The sequence below is a fragment of the Calidris pugnax genome, unplaced genomic scaffold, assembly GCF_001431845.1.
Source record: "Calidris pugnax isolate Ruff unplaced genomic scaffold, ASM143184v1 scaffold58, whole genome shotgun sequence".
In the NCBI taxonomy this organism is placed as follows: domain Eukaryota; kingdom Metazoa; phylum Chordata; class Aves; order Charadriiformes; family Scolopacidae; genus Calidris; species Calidris pugnax.
In genome coordinates, this window is record NW_015090868.1 from 1,281,876 (window position 1) to 1,304,087 (window position 22,212).

The 22,212-nt window shown below is 39.0% G+C and overlaps 1 protein-coding gene across 1 annotated transcript in view; it reads right to left on the reverse strand.

Moving 5' to 3' along the window:
- The window catches only part of CHIC2 (cysteine rich hydrophobic domain 2), a 33,427-nt gene extending 11,246 nt beyond the window's left edge, over positions 1 to 22,181 (reverse strand). Inside the window, exons 1-3 of the mRNA XM_014945604.1 lie at positions 22,007 to 22,181; positions 11,640 to 11,694; positions 11,344 to 11,499 (exon numbers count right to left, since the gene is read on the reverse strand). Of these exons, the coding sequence (XP_014801090.1) occupies positions 11,344 to 11,499; positions 11,640 to 11,694; positions 22,007 to 22,125 (330 nt within the window). The 5' untranslated portion in view covers positions 22,126 to 22,181. The remainder of the gene's footprint in view (positions 1 to 11,343; positions 11,500 to 11,639; positions 11,695 to 22,006) is intronic.
- Between the last annotated feature and the right edge of the window lie 31 nt (positions 22,182 to 22,212).

Genomic DNA, 22,212 nt, shown 5'->3' on the forward strand with positions numbered 1-22,212 from the left:
AGCATCTTGCTGTTATTACTACAAAATACAAGTACTGTAAATGAACCTTAGCAAATCAAACTAAATGCTGTCACGAGAACAAGAACGTCTCGGGAAAAATAAAAATTCGACAACAAACTATTCCTTTCCCACCAAATATTAACATCTCGGTTTTCAAACACCGGTTTCTCTCTACTTTAACACCAAAGCAGTTGTGGGGAAACACATCTAAGCATGTACCGTGGTCACATGATTAAAATTAGATCATTGCTATCTATGAGTAATCATTACACTGAATTTTTTACCGTGTTTTATTTTAAAAAGCGCAAGTCAAAGAATTATCAGAAGGTGGATGTACCAGTGACTAATTTATCACATCAATTGGGAATTGAGTATTTTTGAGGTTATTGTTATTATTATGTTTTTAAAGACAGTGCCCTTTAACAATAATCAGTAGACCTCACTTGTTTCTTTGTAAAGATAGCCTTTTAGAGTCTGCTCTCCTTTTAAATGAAAATAGGGCAGCAGTTATGGTCACACTTTTGTTAATTTAGTTGCCAGTCAGCTCCAAATCAAAAGAAAATAAGGCTGCAGAGTGTAATTAACATTCAGTTCAGTCGTTTTGTCCCTTGTCTAGCCCCCAAGCTTTGTTAAAATTGCCATCTGAATGCTGAAGGCTGTAGGGAAATCGATTTGATTCTAATCGCACCATGAAAAGAACATGATCTAACTGCTTTCAGCCCTCCGTAAATCTGTACTAGGTCTTTAGCACAATGCAACTTCCAATTTAAAAAGCACTGAATGTCTCGTCAATGACTTTGTGAAGAAAAAAGAACAAGGAGCAGACATAAAAATTCCAATAGTTGTTTAAGCATTAAAGTTCATTTGCATCACAGCAAACCTGAAAAGGGCTGACCTCTCAAACCGCCTCTCAGGTCTATGAAGTTGTAGCCTTGACAAGCTCACATTGACAGAGCTCATTGACTCTGAAAGGCTACTCTATCAATGGTGAAAAATGGCAATAGGTTCTACTCTGAGCAGGCATCTGCCTGCCCACCCGCTGCTAAACCAATGGCAAAACCGATTCAAAACCTGAATCTACCTTGTAATCTTCCTTTTCCAGGACCTTTTAATAATAGATTAAGATCACTATACAATTTAATTTCATTGTTTGCCCCAAAGAGTGTGAAAAACATCCCAAGCTTTTCAAATTCCAATAAAATTACATATATAGTACAATACATACACATAAATAAGAAACTGATAGGCAGTTATGCACTATTAATTGGTTTATTTAAATAAGAAGCCAGTTTAAAGTCACTTGACTAGCGTGAGATAAAAACACATGCAGCCTCGAGACCGCGATTATTTATAAATGTTGCCAGATCCTTAAATATAATCCTTCCCCTAGTATAATTTGGGATAGTCGTAGCTCCCAACTCACACCATGCTATTAATACAGAAATGTTAATGAAAAAAAGACTGTAAAATATTTCTGCAAACCTCAGAGCTGGGAATAAAAAGAAATGAATTAAACAGCATCACACAATTCACTATAGTAAGTTTTCTTCCTACTTGACAGGTGAAAAAAAGCACTTGCACGTGCAGCTTAATTAATCACTGCTCTTGACATCTCAATGATTTACAGTGAGGAGCAGGTGAGGATATACAAAACCAGAAAGGAGCACTTGATTTGAGTGTAGCATTTCCAGCACACTAGGATGACAAGCTTATATATTCTATCAATGGTGTACAGAAAAACCCATACAGCAAATTATTTGTTAGCCACAACAAAAGCACAAATTAAGTGGAAGAGAGACTAGCTTATTAGGAAGATTTAATACTATCCAGCTTTTACATTTTTTTTCCTTAAAAAACCCAATCCAATATTTGAGCAAAGCTAAATCTGCAATTCAAGTACACTTTTAGCATACCAATGATAAGAAAGTATACTTTGCAACATACTCTGTGTAAAAAGCAGAATTTTGTGAAACAGATCTCTTCAATCAACTATCTAGATGCAATGTTTAATGAAACATTCCTCTAAGATAACTGATTCTTTAAAGATATTCACATTTGACAGTGTCTTTGAAAAATGAGACTACCAAATAAGCCCAACTCTGCTTTCACCAATACTTACTGCTCCCAATTAAGTAAAATAAAGTTTTGCCCTTAAATGTGGAAGGCAAAAAAAAAATAGGAAGACCAAGTATGAACTTTTCATGCAGGAACAAGGTGGTAGTGACTACAAATAGTGTGTTTCTACCTGAATTACCAACTGCAAGATCTTTCTGTTATGTCTTTACAGCATCTATGAAGTCAGGTTCCAATTCCAGATGGGGACGGGAAGGCTGTTGCAGCCACAGGGCTCCCTATTGCAGTGCCTGACCTGGAACACTCAGGCAATGCTAAACCCTACTCATGAATGGGCCAAAACCCCCTCAACCCCTGCTGTAAATCAGTGAATGACTGCTGCAATATTAAACAAATGGATCTTACATGACTCCCAAAATGGTGCTCATTTGAGTACCTCCCTTTATTTAAGCAGGGAAACAACACGGACAGTAACAACAGGATCCTCCACTATCAATTTTATTCTTAGTTGTCTGGGAACAACAGAGGGATCTCCCACTTACATGCATTTGGTCTTTGACTTCTCATCTGAAAACTCCAAAATATACATAAATGTAGTGCAACATTAGCCCAGTAAATATTATGTGGAGATTTTCAAATTACTTCATATAAAACTTTATCACAATCAAGTATTAATAATTTTGAATATTGCCCTGAAAAATATACACTTTACGCTAAGATTTCAAAATACAAGGAGAGCAATTTAAACAGATTTTTGGTTTGATTCTCATTCAACCAGAATTTGCATTATATCCAGAAAGGTAAAGGATCCTATCAGAAGTCAGAACCACCCCAATTTCACTCAAAGAGAGAAATGATAGAAAGAGACACTTCTGTTCATTCTCCAAACACAGATATGCCCAACTACAAAATTTATACCCAAGTAATCTAGTTACCAGTGCAAAAATGAAATATAAGGTTACAAGATAACCGAGTTGCACAGCTGCATGCTCACTATCAACATGCCAGAACGTTCCTCAAGCCAATTTTGAGGCCCGTATCAGTGGTGTGAAAACACCAAAGCTGTACTCAGAACAGGCAAAATTGTATTACAGGTATCTTTATCTCTGCTGAGAAAGTCCCCACCCTGAACACTGCATCACAAATAGACCCTTTAGGAACTGTAAATTGGTACTATTCCCATCTTACTGAGGAATTCTCTATTTGTGAAAGCCAAAGGTGACCAAGTTGATACTTGGGCTGATTTCAGATCCTGACATCCTGGAATACCTGCTTCAGTATGTACAGTAGTTTGGAAAGGGGTCTTTTCAACCACGTAGGTGTATCTTGCATCATCTTTCCTACTAGTACCTAGGATACTTCTAGTTAGAGACTATTTTAAGGGTGCTCATACCAGAAGCCACTGCAGCATCCACGCAAGAAAGTGAGTGAAACCCATACTACATGGATTGAAGAGTATCTAGAATAAATGTAGCATTCTGGTGCTTTTCGTATGATCTTGAAATAAGTGGCTTGTCCAACATGATTACCATTGCTGCAGCTCACCTTACAGATGATTCTGGGCAGAAAGTGAGCCCAGACCAAAGCACAGATCAAAGTTCCTGATCAGGAAAAGAGAAATATAATCAGCAGAATTCTAGAGCAGAAGAACTGAAAGCATCAAGTTGACCTTTCACGTTCTAAAAGGTAAGCCCAAGGATATTGTCCCATATCCTCACAGGATCCATAAACTGACCTAATTTGTACAGGCATCAAGCCTGGATTGGTACATCAGAGAGAGACGAATTTAAAGCTTAATGAATCAAATCAGATCAACTGCTTTCTGCAAAGGTCTCTTCCACCTCTTTGTCTGCTGATAATAGAGAGGAGAGCAGCATTATCTGACATTACTATTGCTGCAGCTCACCTTACAGACGATTCTGGGCAGAAAGTGAGCCCAGAACAAAGCACAGATCAAAGTTCCTGATCAGGCAAAGAGAAATATAATCAGCAGAATTCTAGAGCAGAAGAACTGAAAGCATCAAGTTGACCTTTCACGTTCTAAAAGATAAGCCCAAGGATATTGTCCCATATCCTCACAGGATCCATAAACTGACCTAATTTGTACAGGCATCAAGCCTGGATTGGTACATCAGAGAGAGACGAATTTAAAGCTTAATGAATCAAATCAGATCAACTGCTTTCTGCAAAGGTCTCTTCCACCTCATTGTCTGCTGATATAAAGAGGAGAGCAGCATTATCTGACATTACTGCATGTAACAGGTTTTAATATCTAAGCCAAAGACCACTCCTATGAGACTCTGGTTATCCCAATTCTCAAACTCCCAGACTGTTTAAGAAAGCACTGAAGCTGTGAAACCTGTGGAAAATGGAGGTGTACAGAAACATACACCTCTGTACATTATCCAGGAGTACAATGGAGAGTATCTTGTAGTATTATCACCGACATATTAAATGATAGAAACATGTAGCAGAGAGAAATTATAAAATCCCTAAAAGGTGATTACAAAAGTCTTCTATAAACTTCCTCTCAAATATAGACAATCCAAAAGACTCAAGATGCTACGGCCACCGGATATTTCAACTATCCTCTAAGAGCTAAGTCACCAAACAAGTGCAGCTAGCTACTTCCCATAATGAGGTGGCAGCAACTAGAGCCAATCGCTGCAGAAAAGTCATACTATGGAGAAGCCTTGTAGAAGAAATGGTGTTGACCTTGGTAAAATTACCATGCTTCCCTTGAGAAGGCCTAAATGGAGATGTGGCAAAACATATTTCACAGGCAGACAGATGTAGAACCAATCCATGAAGCATCAGGATTGTAACTACTGTTGTTACTTCAGTTTGTAAATAAAGATTTTTAACTTTTTTGATCTAGAACTAAATACTAGCCCTGATTCTTTGTCATTATAAGGAAACAAAAACCATGAAGCTCTGTTTCCTCCAAACAAATTATTCAAATCTGACCATGACAATCTAAAGCATCCACCTCCTGCTGAAAGACATTCTCACAGAAAGGGCCACAGAAAATGAACACGTAAAATGGAATTGACCGTAACAGGGATGAAAACAGGATTGAAGCTCCACTGAATAACTCATCTGGTGTCATCTGCTGTGGGAAATTACAAACTGAACACAGATGAAAATTCCACCTCCACCTTCTCTTTTAGGGTTATAGAAACATTAATTTGGGTCTCCTACATTTATTTCCAAAATATCCAGTAGTATGCCATGGAACATAGTTCCAGGCCGGTGCAGGTGGAGAAACTAAAGAATCTCAGGTTACATCTCTATTAGGAAATGAATCTGTGCCCAGAAACATTCCCATTCACTTGAAGCCAGCTGGCAGGGAACAGCTACATCTATATCAGTCAGTTTTCATAACCTCCGAACCACACGTAGTGCCTGGAGCATTCTGATAATGCCTAGGAATTGTTACACAATGCAGACCCCGAGCCTGCCAGGGACTTGTCTCAGAGTACAAATTATAAAGCACCAATTCCTAGGAACACTCCCAGGTTTAATTTATTAGAATGTAGGAAGCCTTTGACTCCTGCTGTTAGGAGTGTCTAAGGGCAGGGGCCAAGAACGGAAGAGGAGCTACATGGACAGAAAGACTGAGAGGCAGCACATCTTAACAAAAATCACTCTAGCAGGCTCTGTTAACATCCAAGGCTTCACTAGTGTGCATGATGAAGAGAATGATCCTTCTGACAGGGACAGGCTCTGCAGTGCATGCCCATCTAGGATTGAACTAGAAAATGACACAATCGTAAATAAGTTGATCCTGTAGGTAGTTAACCAATTTTGAAAAAATAAATCTGGCTACTTAAAAATATATTTTCCATCACCATCATAATTATTGTTCCAAATTCAGCAATGTATTCCAAAAGTCAGCAAAAAAACCTTTATGGGGAACAAAATGAAAAGTAACCAATCACTTTCCACTTTACATGTGTTTGGTACAGGAAAGGACTTATCAACTCCTTCAGTCTCCTCTTTTGTAGAAGAGCTGCCCCCTATCCTCCCAACTGTTTCGTCAGCAGTCATGTTTGGTTTTTTGTTAAATAACAAATTACTTGATTTATGTACAATGTCCGGGTTAGTGAGAGTGGTCTGCTTACATAGAAAATAATGTTTTACCCCGGTTTGTTTAATAAAGTGAAAAAGTGAATACATCCCAGAGCAAGACTACTCTGAGAAAAAGCAAGAGAAGAGGCACAGAAGTGTCACTACCTCACACTTGCCAGCAGCCCATTCTGGTTTTATGTTTGTTTTACTGTAACACAGACTAGCAAGTAATTATTCAGTTAAGTGCTTTCTACTTCTTTTCATTTTACCATATGAATTTCAGATAATTTTGCATTCTAATTCTTTCCTCAACAGTATTTGAATATGCTTCCTATTTTGCATCGTCTGCAAGTTGCTAAAGACTGAATCCTAAAAATGACCCTTCCTAACCTGATTTCCAAATCTGACAACCAGCTAGACCATGCTTAACATGCTCTTTCAAAGCAGCTCTATGTGAATTTCAACTAGCTCACATTTGTTTCTCCAGAAACATGTCAAATTGGACATGAAAATCAATACAAAAAGCAATACTAAAACCAAACCACTGCATCGCCTATGGCTTCTCCATATACCTTAGCCATCACAATGTAAAAGGCACTCTAATACAGAAACATTAGTCCTACATATATTATTTTGATTAATATTAGAATGTTCAGAGATATCATTCCAAATACAAATGCATTTTGCAATTAAATTTTAAATGACATTTAGAACATTCACCACAGAAACAAAATACATATGCTGCATTTAAGATCAATATAAAACCTATTATTAAGGATACACAAAAAAACAAATTTAGATTACATATTTTTGAAATAAAGTATTTGCATTTGACCTATGAAGAAACAAACTAATATTTTGTGATTTACTTATATTTGTAAGTATTCTTCATGCCCATCTTCTTCCCTGCTTGCCCCAAGTAGGTTTGCAAATTAAAAGATGTGGCAGAACTGTCTGCTCTCGCACCTCATTATGCACCAATTCACTACTCTACCCTTTAGCAAAGGGCATGAAAACCTGATAAACCTTTACAGGGTGCTCTGGAGGAAACAAAATCTGATGTCAGACGTAGAAAAATAAAATAATAATTACAGAGCTATAGACATGACGATTTCACATTTATAGTGCTCTCCAAGCTTTGCTACTTTTAAGTTCAGCAGGTGGAAGACTTAATGACTCTTCTTAACCAAAATTATATTGAACAATTTTTAAAGAAAAATACATCAGGTCTGAATCTTCTGATTCTTTTGAAGTCCTCATTTCATAGCTAGTACTAAAAGAAGAGATGATTTTAAAGATCTCTGAATATATTTTAAGACAATGGTCAAGAATTCATATTTGGTACATAGAAGCTCTACTTTAAAAAAGTTTTACTAAGCTGACTAGAGTCAATAGAGAGATCACACGTGTTCTGGTTAGGATAAACATAATAAATACATTACAATTTTAAAGATTCTTTCAAACTGAATTACAGTGTAAATTGTCACAACAGAGGCTTCAAAAACAAGTCATTGCCTTGAGGAGCTGCTTGGAAAAGCATTATGTTATCAGAGTATCTCTAGTGCCAAGTCCCTGGCAGATAGGCAGAGGGGAAAAAAAAAAATACATATTTCCTTCTGTTTTGCAAGTAAGTGTAATGTTTTCATAGCTTCAATAAACAGCTAGTGTACTTTAACATCAGTATCATCCACTGACAAGCAAGACTACTGCATTGAAGGAAATTCATTCCAGCTCCTCCACCACACATTTAATTTAATCAATAGTTTGGAAGTTGTAATTAGCTTATGTTTATACAGCACTCTGAAGATGTAAACTGCTACGTAAGTGACAACTAATGATGAGGCTTAAGCAGCATTCATCAGCTTTGTGTGAATTCACAAACAAACAAGTAGCTCTTGAAAGTATTAAATATAGATCGCTTTTAAATATTCATTTTAAGAGATTGCCCGTGAACCTTCTGAAACATGCAATTTACATGTACAATACCAGCTTTTAAGAAATCCAGTGGTACTGCACTTCTATCATAGCTTTCATTGTTAATGTTTCTGTTGAAATTATTTATCCTATTTACACATCAGTAACTACAGCATTTAGTTAATACTGAAAATGAGTGTCAATTCATTTGAAAGAGTGGCTTCAAATGGGCACCTCAGCCTGTAGTGCTTTTTGAATTATAATTCACTATGTCATTCTTTTTATTTAAAGAACAATAATTTAAAGACTTAATGTTCATTTGTACAATCTGGAACTTGTCCCAGAAAGGATGGTGCAATCTACAAGTAAAACTGCTGAAGATCACGGACGATCTAGATCTGCAAATGAGGGACTGTATTTCCTGTAATTTTCTTGCAGCTTTTATTCATTAAAATCGAATCAAGACTACATAAAAGGAGAGAGGCAGTAAGATATTGAATCAAATTAAACATTTATTCTACTAGTGAAGAGTAGCAGGCTTTTTCTCAAATACCTCAATGCAAAAGAAGAAAGGAAACAATACTGTACAAAGACTTCCAAAACTAGCACTGAACAAAGCACTGAAAAGAAAAATACAGTGAAGGGAGCTTTCATTGCATGGAAATGCATTAAAGTGATATAATTAACAATTAAGCTTACAAATGCCTGTGACTTAATAAATTCCCAGTTTGAAGCACCTGCAGATTCAAGGAAGCAAACCCATAACTAATTTTTCACTGCACAAAAATAAGCATATATTCCCACTTTCAGTAAGTGTCTGTAATTTCAAAAATTGTATTTACATTTGTGATAACGTTGTTAGAATTAAAAGAGTGAATGAAAAGCAGTAAAAATACAGAATACAGAGAAAGATTAAGAGAGCTTTTCTAACTTCACAAACTCTGAAGCTGCAGCTTTCATTTTGTCTACATGAACCTTAAAAAAAAGCTTCTCTGAAAAAGAGTTGCAAAGTATACCAGCAATTTAAGAGGATGGTAGATTGATTCAGCCTCATTAAAACAGGTATTTCTTAATTGGTTATTCTGAAAAAAAAAATCACTCTTTTGTATTAAAAGTAAATAACTGTAGCTACTGTTTTATTTAATAAAACGCTTAACTTGAAAAACACTCCCACTTGTTAGCTCACTGTATATGCAACTAAACAACTCAAATTTGTTAGTCTTCTCTTTCAATAGAAAAGGGCAAAGATGAAGGCTGCTATATTTTTATTGTGTGATTAAAACAAATTTCAGTTCTACACAGCAGCACTCCCATCCTGCTTTAGGAAATCAAACTCTCTAATTCCATGGTCTTTGGAGTCTTTTGTGATGGCTGCAGCAGAGGATGTACCACAGGCCAGTTCCCAGTAACTGTCCTTTCCCGAGGAATCACTTAGGACAGGGCTGAATTAGCAAAGCTTTCTGAGCAACGCTCCTCAGACACACGTAGGTACTGTAAAACCAGTAACCTTTTATTTATTGTCCATGTGCTATACTTGTTTTACATTATGAGTGTCAGTGGGAAAGAATCCATCGTATCTAAAAGCCAAATGGAAGACACAGGTACATGTCATCCTGAACCCTCATTTCCTCAAGAAGTGAATCCTGGCTCTTGTGACTCTACCTATGGCTGCAGCCTGGCCAGTGAAAGGAGATCTGAAGTAAAGTATGGAAGATCATTTGATCAACACAACCCTCTTCCAAGACACAGTACAGTCAGAGAAGAGCAGTAAAATGTAAGTGATTACTTCACACTGATGACATCAGTCTGCCTTGTATCAGCAAATCTGTGGCACCAGCAGCATCAGCCCTTACCACGTTGCATCCTGCTATCATTTCCTGCTACAACAGCACACCACCTGAGAAAAATGGGTCAGGCTAAAGAGCGTCAGAAGCTTTCTCCTTTAGAAGTTAAACATGAACATGAGCAATACAAGATTTCCTTGTGTTTGTAACGAACAGAGCTAGGCCTAGAACGGTAAAGGTATTCTCTGCAAGCTCGTTAAGCCACCAACTTATCTGTTGAAGCAACCAGCAAATTATAATTTCTTGGAACAGACTTTCAGGATATGGATATACGATCATGCTACAGGATGCTTACTAGTTTGTGACAGCTTAAAGACAGAAAACCTAGGGTTTGATATAATACACACTGACACCAACTTTTATTTGTTTTTCTCCATGGACTCCAACATTATTGGGAGACTTTTCTACCTTATTTTGTATACAATTAAAACAAGCCTGAAGATATTTCTCAAAGGGACTAACTATTAAGATCTTAACACAGGAAGGTGCCACAAAAATGCATACAGGTTTTGTTATGATCAATCTTTATCCTATAAATATTTCTTTTGGAATACATCGATTTACTAAACCTGTAAAAGGAGGACTTTGATAAAGGAAATCATGATGATATTCAGCGTGCTGTACTGTAAATTTGTAGTATTAAGAGGTATTACACAAGAGAGAATACACACAAGCCTAGTCGTAAAATGGAAAGATGAATAGTAATAACAGTGAGGAAAAGATGGGGAGCCACAGAGACTTCTTGCAAAGTAGTGAAATAGGACTAGCCAAAGAATTTTTAAGCACATGAAAACAGAAGAGATGGGAAAGTAGCTTAACTAACTGCACTGAGTGAAAAACAGACACATGCAATGAGCTTCTGTTGTGAGCAATACACCAAGTGCAAAGTTTACACAGGCAAAACACTACTTTCTAGTTTTAATGTTAAAAAAAAAAAAAAAGGATCTTGCCTTAACTACAGCACGGAAGGAAAATCTAAAAATAAATTCAATTATCATCTTTTTAAAAACTGCTTTTTAAACAAACACATACGGTTATTTGGGCTACAGTGTAATCAGAAGCTCCTCAAAACAAACTCCCACTCAGTCACTGCTAAATATTGATAATCCCAAACAGTGTATCACAGGGAAGATGCAGCTATTAAAAAAACATGTTGAAAGTTACTTCAATAATAATAAGTGCTGCAGAGTACATGGTTCTAGCAGAGATATTCAGCTATACTACCACTCAGTGAGTTATAAGCTCAAAGTTCTGACTGGCATCTATTGCTATGTTTAACTAGTATGACAGGAAACTGATATCAAAATGCATGAAACCAGACTGATTTAGGTAAGTTCTAGCACAGTTTTTAAAGGGAGGACGGAAAGGGGGAAGAATAAAACAAACCAAAAAACAAACTTAGTACAACTCTATCAAAAATTATATGAATAGTTCAACTTACTCTTTTACTGAGGCAGATAACTGGCCACATACTACAACCTAAAGTGCAGCAGCAGCAAAGGCATCCACATAGTAGCCATCGTACATTAACTGGAAGGTTCTTCTTAAGACAACTGTTAACTCTACTGATGCTGGCTTTAAATTCTTCCGGTGCAACCTACAAGGGGAAAAAACACCACAAAATAAACTAGTACCGCAGCAGTAAGATTTATTACTCTTACAATGGACTGCGTGTGGAACTCGTTTTTGTAATAAAATCTGAACTCTAATACCAGATTCCTATGCGCAGATACTCACCTTTCCAGTTAAAGAGGAAGGAAATTCTGCTTCAAATTTGTTGCTTAGTCCAAACCTGAAAAAACAAATGATACCAAAATTATAAATTGGAACCTCATAAAAAACCACCTCGTAACATTCTGGTTCATAACAGAAAGGCATTAATTTTAGGAAAAAATAGTTGCTACTAAAAGTAATTCCTAAAATTATCCTAACAGACAGAAGTACATCGCTCTACACTGTTTGAAATCCACCCTGCTTATATGCTCCCAAATTTCTGAGGATACTATTGAGTCTTTCACAAACTCAGCAAAATCTTTATAAGCAATAGCGGCAAGTATGAAAAGTGAAAAGTGAAGAGAAGTACTTAAGGGGAAAGAGGAAGTAAGTTAATGCCACAGCCTGAATTACCACCATCCCCTTCCTCCACGAGTACGGAACTATCTTGAAGAAAAGCTCATCCAGTGCTATTTCCCTCAGGCCATCCTAAATAGCTGCTCTAAGCATAATCAATACCAGCTTGTTTATTCAGAAAGAAGTACACTAGTAAGTTTCAGAACACAAAATGCTACTAATAAAATATGATTTAAATGCTAATTTGAAAGAAACATACCAGTGGCAAATGTAAAAGCTATGAAGGCATTTGAGATGGGCTGGAGTTACTGATGATTCTGGGTTTCATAAGATCTAAAGATTAGAAGAGTTATGCCTTGTCTACAAAAAAAATTTGGTTTCTATCTTACAGTTGGGAGGTTGGGTTCAGAAATGAACGAACCTCAAAAACACGTATTTTCTGGCATCCAGTCTGGGCAATAACTTCTAATAGGGACTATATGGTCTAACAAAAGCCATTAATAATAACTGGCTATTAATTTAGTAAACAGAAGTCAAGGTAAAATGTCATTTGTCATTAATAATCTTATTAATATAATCCAAAGCAGTCCTACTATTGGATACTACAAACAACACAAATCAGAAGTTAAACTGCTGAAGACTTGAGTATCGGCAGCAAGATCTATCACACAGAGCTCAGTTGTGTGCAAAAAGCTTACCTGAGCCTTGATTGTTGAAGAATTTTGAGACATAATTTGCTTCGACAGTATGTTTATTGAGCAGCTAAGCATTTCTCAGTGTTTATTTTTCCTTACTGAACTGAATGATCAGCATGCCAATGGAGAACTCTGTCCAAGTAATCAAATGGGCAGTTAAGTGCTGTACCAATGGTGAGCCACTGTGGAAAGACCTCACAAAACCCAGTGGACAAAAGGTGGCAGATGAGCTTCTGCATAGATAAATAAAAAGTGTTGAACCTTGGGAAAGCTAAACTATGCTTATGTGATACTCAGCTACAGTTTGGAAACTACAGGTCACAAGAGAGATCTTTCAGCACCACTCATGATGTTCTTAAACAGAAGCATCAGCCATCAGACATAGCAATAAAATGCTGGGCACCAGTAGGCAGGTGATTAAGAACCAACACAGAGGGCATCATTCTCTTTCTCCAACCCTCATATATCCCCGTACTGAGTACGGTTCTAGCATCCCCATTTCATGGAGGACAGGGAGGGAGTTAAGAGAAATCACAGAAAATAAAGACTAATATAATTAAGGGGCTAAAACAGCTGCCTTAGGCAAGTAATCAGGCTGACACTAACTTGGAAAAGCGGCTGAAGGAGGCAGATGATCAAAGTGCAAAGACTCAGGAAAGCTGTGGAGAAGGTGAATGATTAACTGCTACTCACCAAAGCCCACAACAGAGGGTACTCACTGAAACTAGTAGGAGATTGCTTTAAAACAGATAGAAGAAAGTGCTCCTTTAAGCTGCAAGTAACAAACTTCTGGGTTTGTTTCCACTTGAGGTTAGTGACACAGACTGCACCAACAGATTTGAAGAAATACTGCACTCGTACATCACCTCACACAACCAGAGACACCAGATCGTACAAAGAGAATGGACACCAGGAACAGCTAGACTTGCATACAACCCATAAGAAGCAATGCCTGTTGCCACAGTTTGCAAGAGCACACTGAGACAGACAGTGTATGAATTTGACACTGTAGGTGATTTTTACATGTGGGCTTAAGGAAAAGTAAACAAGTCATCTCCCTATCATTGACTGCAGGCAGTAGAAGCATAGAAACACAGAATGATTTCTGTTGAAAGCAACCGTCAAAGTCCACCTAGTCCAACTCCTCCATCATGGGCAGAGACGTCTTCCACTAGACCCGGTTGCTCAGCACCCTTTACAACCAGATCACTTCCAATAATGGAGCATCCACAACTTCTCTTGGCCAATCTGTTCCACTGTCTCCTTACCATAAAAAGAATTCTTCCTTATATCCACTCTTAATGTACCCCCTTCTGATTAAAACCACCGCACCTTGTCCTGTCACTACAGGCCCTAGTAAAAAGTCATTCTCCATCTTTCTTATAAGCCTCCTTTACATATTGAAAGGCTGCAATAAGGTCTCCCCTACTGAGCTTGCTTAGACATAAGTTACCTAGTATATTTGAGTATTTGAAATTAAAATAGTAGCTCTTCAACTCCTACAAATCCCTCAAAACTGGTGAAGTAACAAATGAAAATTGTTAGCCAGAGAAATGTATGTCAAGTTTACCAGTTCAACAAGAACAAAGAAAACCTATACTTATTGGAAACTTATTTCTACCATTTAAAAAGCTGTTGAATATTCCACAACAGGAGGACCATCCACCTTTCTCCCCAAATCCCAAGTAAAACCAACTGCTGAAACAAAAGTTATGTAAAAGTCAGAAAGAAGTGTCATGCCCTGACAGTTAAGCTACTTAAAATTGCCAGTAGGCTGAAGTGGGAACCAAAGCCTGAAAAAATCCCTTGGATCCCTATATATTTCATAAGCAGCCAATCCTGGAGAAGGACTCCAAACTCAAGATACACAGCTGCTATCAGAAGTCTCAAAAATAAAAGGTAACACTACTTTACTATATAATTAATTCATCAAATTAACACCAGAGACAGATGTCTGAAAGAGACTTCTCTTCAAAAAATGATCTTTGTATACTTGATGCTTCAACATCCATAAGAGATTCACTATGAATAATGGAATTAAATATAAATTTGAGCAATAAGTGAGTGGCCAACTACAAAGCTAGTCCTGTCCAAAGCAGCTCTTGTTGCAAGAAATAAAAAAAGGTTTCAAAAGGAGGCTGCAAAAGCCATGTCTGACAGACACCTGCAACCACAAAGCTCTAGAGGTATCTGAATTTATAAACACACTGAGACATAGCGAGGCACAGAAACTTCTGACCAATACACTTACACTTTGGTGAAGTTATAAGCAAATGAGACAGAGTCTCTACGCAAGGCTTGTGGCAATGGTTAATATGCGGTGGGGTAGCAAAACTGAAACATCAAAGCTAACTCAACCAACTACGAACATCATTCTGAACTTCCCATAATACTCTTTTGTCTGCATACACAGGTAGTAAAAAAGGGTGACCACATACGTTGAAAGCTTTGGTACATAATTACGGGATCTCAGTATTATCACTCTTGACTGCATACTGCGATTTGGAAATTAAAATATTAGAAACTCCAGACTCATTCACTGTAAAGACACAACTGCTCTGACAAAAAAAGCAGCAAGACGTGTCTTAAAAATCAAACACTGGAGATCAGTATTTTGGAGATGCATTTCCTCAGACAGCTGTCCTCACAGAACACTAGATTTCTTTTGTACAATACTCCATCTTCAGTGACACGTACTCTTCTCTGCTTGCTCTATGCCTTTCCCATTCTACATCATGTCTTCAACAGATCCACGCTCACCTCATGCATGAGTACTTTCTTTAACCTTCCTGGCACCTGAAAAAACGTTTCTTGAACGTGACCCTGCTTGAAAGGCTCAGCTGAGTTCCTGCCCTTGTGTACAGCGAGGAAAGAATAGAAGGTGAATGATTAACTGCTACTCACCAAAGCCCACAACAGAGGGTACTCACTGAAACTAGTCAGAGATTGCTTTAAAACAGATAGAAGAAAGCACTCCTTTAAGCTGCAAGTAAGAAACTTCTGGGTTTGTTTTCACTTGAGGTTAGTGACACAGACTGCACCAACAGATCTGAAGAAATATTGCGCTCGTATGTCACCTCGCACAACCACAGATCGTACAAAGAGAATGGACACCAGGAACAGCTAGACTTGCATACAACCCATAAGTGGCAATGCCTGTTGCTACAGTTTGCAAAGAGCACACTGAGCTAGATAGTTTATGAATTTGACACTGCAGGTGATTTTTACATGTGGGCTTAAGGAAAAGTAAACAAGTCATCTCCCTATCAGGAGATTGCTTTAAAACAGATAGAAGAAAGTGCTCCTTTAAGCTGCAAGTAACAAACTTCTGGGTTTGTTTCCACTTGAGGTTAGTGACACAGACTGCACCAACAGATTTGAAGAAATACTGCACTCGTACATCACCTCACACAACCAGAGACACCAGATCGTACAAAGAGAATGGACACCAGGAACAGCTAGACTTGCATACAACCCATAAGAAGCAATGCCTGTTGCCACAGTTTGCAAGAGCACACTGAGACAGACAGTGTATGAATTTGACACTGTAGGTGATTTTTACATGTGGGCTTAAGGAAAAGTAAACAAGTCATCTCCCTATCATTGACTGCAGGCAGTAGAAGCATAGAAACACAGAATGATTTCTGTTGAAAGCAACCGTCAAAGTCCACCTAGTCCAACTCCTCCATCATGGGCAGAGACATCTTCCACTAGACTCAGTTGCTCAGCACCCTTTACAACCAGATCACTTCCAATAATGGAGCATCCACAACTTCTCTTGGCCAATCTGTTCCACTGTCTCCTTACCATAAAAAGAATTCTTCCTTATATCCACTCTTAATGTACCCCCTTCTGATTAAAACCACCGCACCTTGTCCTGTCACTACAGGCCCTAGTAAAAAGTCATTCTCCATCTTTCTTATAAGCCTCCTTTACATATTGAAAGGCTGCAATAAGGTCTCCCCTACTGAGCTTGCTTAGACATAAGTTACCTAGTATATTTGAGTATTTGAAATTAAAATAGTAGCTCTTCAACTCCTACAAATCCCTCAAAACTGGTGAAGTAACAAATGAAAATTGTTAGCCAGAGAAATGTATGTCAAGTTTACCAGTTCAACAAGAACAAAGAAAACCTATACTTATTGGAAACTTATTTCTACCATTTAAAAAGCTGTTGAATATTCCACAACAGGAGGACCATCCACCTTTCTCCCCAAATCCCAAGTAAAACCAACTGCTGAAACAAAAGTTATGTAAAAGTCAGAAAGAAGTGTCATGCCCTGACAGTTAAGCTACTTAAAATTGCCAGTAGGCTGAAGTGGGAACCAAAGAAGGTGAATGATTAACTGCTACTCACCAAAGCCCACAACAGAGGGTACTCACTGAAACTAGTCAGAGATTGCTTTAAAACAGATAGAAGAAAGCACTCCTTTAAGCTGCAAGTAAGAAACTTCTGGGTTTGTTTTCACTTGAGGTTAGTGACACAGACTGCACCAACAGATCTGAAGAAATATTGCGCTCGTATGTCACCTCGCACAACCACAGATCGTACAAAGAGAATGGACACCAGGAACAGCTAGACTTGCATACAACCCATAAGTGGCAATGCCTGTTGCTACAGTTTGCAAAGAGCACACTGAGCTAGATAGTTTATGAATTTGACACTGCAGGTGATTTTTACATGTGGGCTTAAGGAAAAGTAAACAAGTCATCTCCCTATCATTGACTGCAGGCAGTAGGAGCATAGAAACACAATGATTTCTGTTGAAAGCAACCGTCAAAGTCCACCTAGTCCAACTCCTCCATCATGGGCAGAGACGTCTTCCACTAGACCCGGTTGCTCAGCACCCTTTACAACCAGATCACTTCCAATAATGGAGCATCCACAACTTCTCTTGGCCAATCTGTTCCACTGTCTCCTTACCATAAAAAGAATTCTTCCTTATATCCACTCTTAATGTACCCCCTTCTGATTAAAACCACCGCACCTTGTCCTGTCACTACAGGCCCTAGTAAAAAGTCATTCTCCATCTTTCTTATAAGCCTCCTTTACATATTGAAAGGCTGCAATAAGGTCTCCCCTACTGAGCTTGCTTAGACATAAGTTACCTAGTATATTTGAGTATTTGAAATTAAAATAGTAGCTCTTCAACTCCTACAAATCCCTCAAAACTGGTGAAGTAACAAATGAAAATTGTTAGCCAGAGAAATGTATGTCAAGTTTACCAGTTCAACAAGAACAAAGAAAACCTATACTTATTGGAAACTTATTTCTACCATTTAAAAAGCTGTTGAATATTCCACAACAGGAGGACCATCCACCTTTCTCCCCAAATCCCAAGTAAAACCAACTGCTGAAACAAAAGTTATGTAAAAGTCAGAAAGAAGTGTCATGCCCTGACAGTTAAGCTACTTAAAATTGCCAGTAGGCTGAAGTGGGAACCAAAGCCTGAAAAAATCCCTTGGATCCCTATATATTTCATAAGCAGCCAATCCTGGAGAAGGACTCCAAACTCAAGATACACAGCTGCTATCAGAAGTCTCAAAAATAAAAGGTAACACTACTTTACTATATAATTAATTCATCAAATTAACACCAGAGACAGATGTCTGAAAGAGACTTCTCTTCAAAAAATGATCTTTGTATACTTGATGCTTCAACATCCATAAGAGATTCACTATGAATAATGGAATTAAATATAAATTTGAGCAATAAGTGAGTGGCCAACTACAAAGCTAGTCCTGTCCAAAGCAGCTCTTGTTGCAAGAAATAAAAAAAGGTTTCAAAAGGAGGCTGCAAAAGCCATGTCTGACAGACACCTGCAACCACAAAGCTCTAGAGGTATCTGAATTTATAAACACACTGAGACATAGCGAGGCACAGAAACTTCTGACCAATACACTTACACTTTGGTGAAGTTATAAGCAAATGAGACAGAGTCTCTACGCAAGGCTTGTGGCAATGGTTAATATGCGGTGGGGTAGCAAAACTGAAACATCAAAGCTAACTCAACCAACTACGAACATCATTCTGAACTTCCCATAATACACTTTTGTCTGCATACACAGGTAGTAAAAAAGGGTGACCACATACGTTGAAAGCTTTGGTACATAATTACGGGATCTCAGTATTATCACTCTTGACTGCATACTGCGATTTGGAAATTAAAATATTAGAAACTCCAGACTCATTCACTGTAAAGACACAACTGCTCTGACAAAAAAAGCAGCAAGACGTGTCTTAAAAATCAAACACTGGAGATCAGTATTTTGGAGATGCATTTCCTCAGACAGCTGTCCTCACAGAACACTAGATTTCTTTTGTACAATACTCCATCTTCAGTGACACGTACTCTTCTCTGCTTGCTCTATGCCTTTCCCATTCTACATCATGTCTTCAACAGATCCACGCTCACCTCATGCATGAGTACTTTCTTTAACCTTCCTGGCACCTGAAAAAACGTTTCTTGAACGTGACCCTGCTTGAAAGGCTCAGCTGAGTTCCTGCCCTTGTGTACAGCGAGGAAAGAATGGTGAGAGGTGGCAACTTCAAAGCACAGAAGTTTACAGTATAGGACACAGCCAACCTGCAACCTTTCCTCAGTCTCCAGCTCAGACCTTCCTAAAACATAGAACCAACACACACGTACACACTATGCTCTTCCTCTTTGTCCTCTCTTATGGGGACATGAAACCATTTTTTCTTTGCTCTCAACCAGACTCTTTAGTTCCACATGTTCACAACCCTCACAAAATAAATACACATTCCACAAATCTTAAGGCTCTCCATCCATAATTCTTACACAGCTCTGTTTTCACATGTTCACTCTGTATCAAACTCATCATATACCTCTCTTTCTGACCTAGTATGATTTCAGAAACGAACAGGAAATACCTTGGACTTTCAAATCAGTTCTAAGTAAAGTTCTATATTTTCTCAGCTTTCAAGTTTCTTGCCAGTAGAAGAGATCACCTCAAGTAATCAGAGACCAGGTCAAATATTATTCCTGACTACCAAACTCTGTTGGTGTGAAAAAAATTTAACTGACTATTTTTAAAAAAATGTTTAGAAAGGGAGTTTTAGAATTGTGTGCAGCATGCCCCAAACAGTGAGTTTAAGAAGAAAACTCTTAGTGCTAAACAAAAGTCCCACACCCTGGAAAGGCAAGGCCTTTGTATGTTTTATTTGGATAATATTTACCTGTTTTCCTTTAATCACTTTCAACTACAGGGCTTAGAAAGGACTCTCAAACACTTCCACTGTCTGTTGGATGAAATCAGGTAATAGTAAATGCTTTTCTGACATTAATCTGTAGTCATGGAAATGGCATATTTCAAACTCAACATTATGACTCCTGTGTAAGATCAGAGAGGATATGACAATAGACTATGAAAACAGAGCTTCTGTTTAAATACACACACGGCAGAAGCAGTCAGCAACTCTTTAAACTGCAGAGCCAGGCACAGACCAATTCAGTATTTGCTTAACCACTAATAATTTTTGTCAGGCCTTCAAAACGCATACATGCTTTTATATCAGGCCAGAGTAATTAATTATATACACAGGACTTGACCCATTCCTTAAATCTACTAAGTGAATATTGTGGCAGTGATTTAACTTTTAATAATAAGCTTCTCAATTAATGACAAAAAAGAGTTATAGGCTGTACAAAGGCAAAAGTAGCTGATGCTGTTCAATGAACTGTTCACACCTGGTGTGATAAAGCAAGCAGATGAAGATCAGTTGCCTAATTTTGCAGGTACATGTTCATATTTCATTGCTCATCCAAAACCTGAAGAACAAATATTTTAAGGAAGATCTTACAATAATAATGAGCTAGTCACCATTAATGAACAATTAATGAGGCAATCATCCTTCTTCGACCACAACGCCCTTACTAGTCACAGACACACAAGCTTCCTCACAATTCCACTAACGGGCCTTGATCTTGTCTTGCCCAACTTACCTTCTCATATTGGAGAAGAAACAAGTGTTTGCCTCTGTTTCAGTTCTTTATACTTTTGCATTTGCCAATATGAGAAATGTCTAATTGTGGTTTTGATATGCTTACCAGAAACGGGCTAAGGCTACCGGTTTATTTTCAGAGAGCAACTTCTGTTCACAATAAATAGTGTCATATGCTGAACACTTTGACTACATACTTCTGCTCCTTCATTGGGCCTTCTCAGCCTCCTGCCCATCCATCTCCTTCCAACCCTCTCTTCAGTCTATCGTGCCTTACTTCCCATTTTTAACCAGACAGCAAACTGCACTGCCTGGTTGTTAGTATTACTTAACATCAGCCAAATGTTAAAGCAGTAATGTACTAAAGTGTCACAAAAGGTCAGTATCTGAAAATCAGTAGAGTTCATGGGACCCGCAGAATGGCAGGGCTTGGAAGGGACCTTTGGAGATTATCTAGTCCAAACCCCTGCCAAAGCAAGAGAAGCAACAGACCTCAATAGACTCAGAGCAATAGACCACAAGACCCTCAAGCTTTACCCTTCTATTGCGAACCTAGTCCTGCTGAACAGCGAATACTCAAAAAAAAGTTTGCACTGCTGTGTTTTGTCTCCAGGTTGATATTTCAGCCTCTGAAAGCGCACATCACAACTGACAACCACAACACTTCAGCAGAGCGTGCCTGACAGAACCGACTGAAGGAAAGATACCCTCATCTGTTCCATTATTGAGAAGTGCTACATTAAATCACGGTTGCTTGCTGCTGAATTGTTTAGAGACACCAAACATTCACAAAACAAAACCCACAGTCACTCCCATCCTAAGCACAGTGAAACAGCGCGCGTCAATCACAACTTAACAGGATGTTACACGCACCTGTCTAACTGAGGGAGGCCTTTTCTTTCTTAAAAGCCCTCAGAGCTATATTAGACGTTAAACACGTTAAACAGAAGCGGGCACCGGGTACATAAACAACCCCCCAGCAACAGCCCGGCCGGTCATGTGCTGGCACATACTGTTATACACAGGCACCTTACTTCCTGACAGCTCATCCCTTTGGACAAATACTTCACATTCCTCTGCCAGTCACAGCCCAACTCAGCCCTTGTTTCCCCACCGCCTCCTTACAGCTTTGCACCCGCTGGCGACTCCCAGCCGGCACCCAGCCTCCCGGGGGGGGCCCAGCAGAGCCCTCTCACCGGGGGAAGCTGGGGGACGAGCACCCGCTGCTCCCCTCGCCCTCCCCAGGCTGTGACCGCCACCTGGGCTGTCCCCGGCCGCAGCCACCCCCGGCCCGCCGCCGCCCGGGCCTCCTCCTCCTCCACCACCACCTCCACCGCCCGCCCCGGCCGCGCAGGCCCCGCCGCGGCCCTTACACGGTGACATGGCCGGAGCCGCGCACCACCACCGGGTCGGGGGAATACTTGAGGAGCTGCTCCTCCAGCGCCCGCTCCTCGTCCTCCTCCTCTTCGTAGATCTCGTCAAAGTCCGCCATGGCCGGGCCCGGGCGGCCGCTGAGAGAAAAGGGGAGCCGGGGTGACGCGAGGAAGCTGGGAGGGGGGGGGGGGGTGGGTGGGGGGGG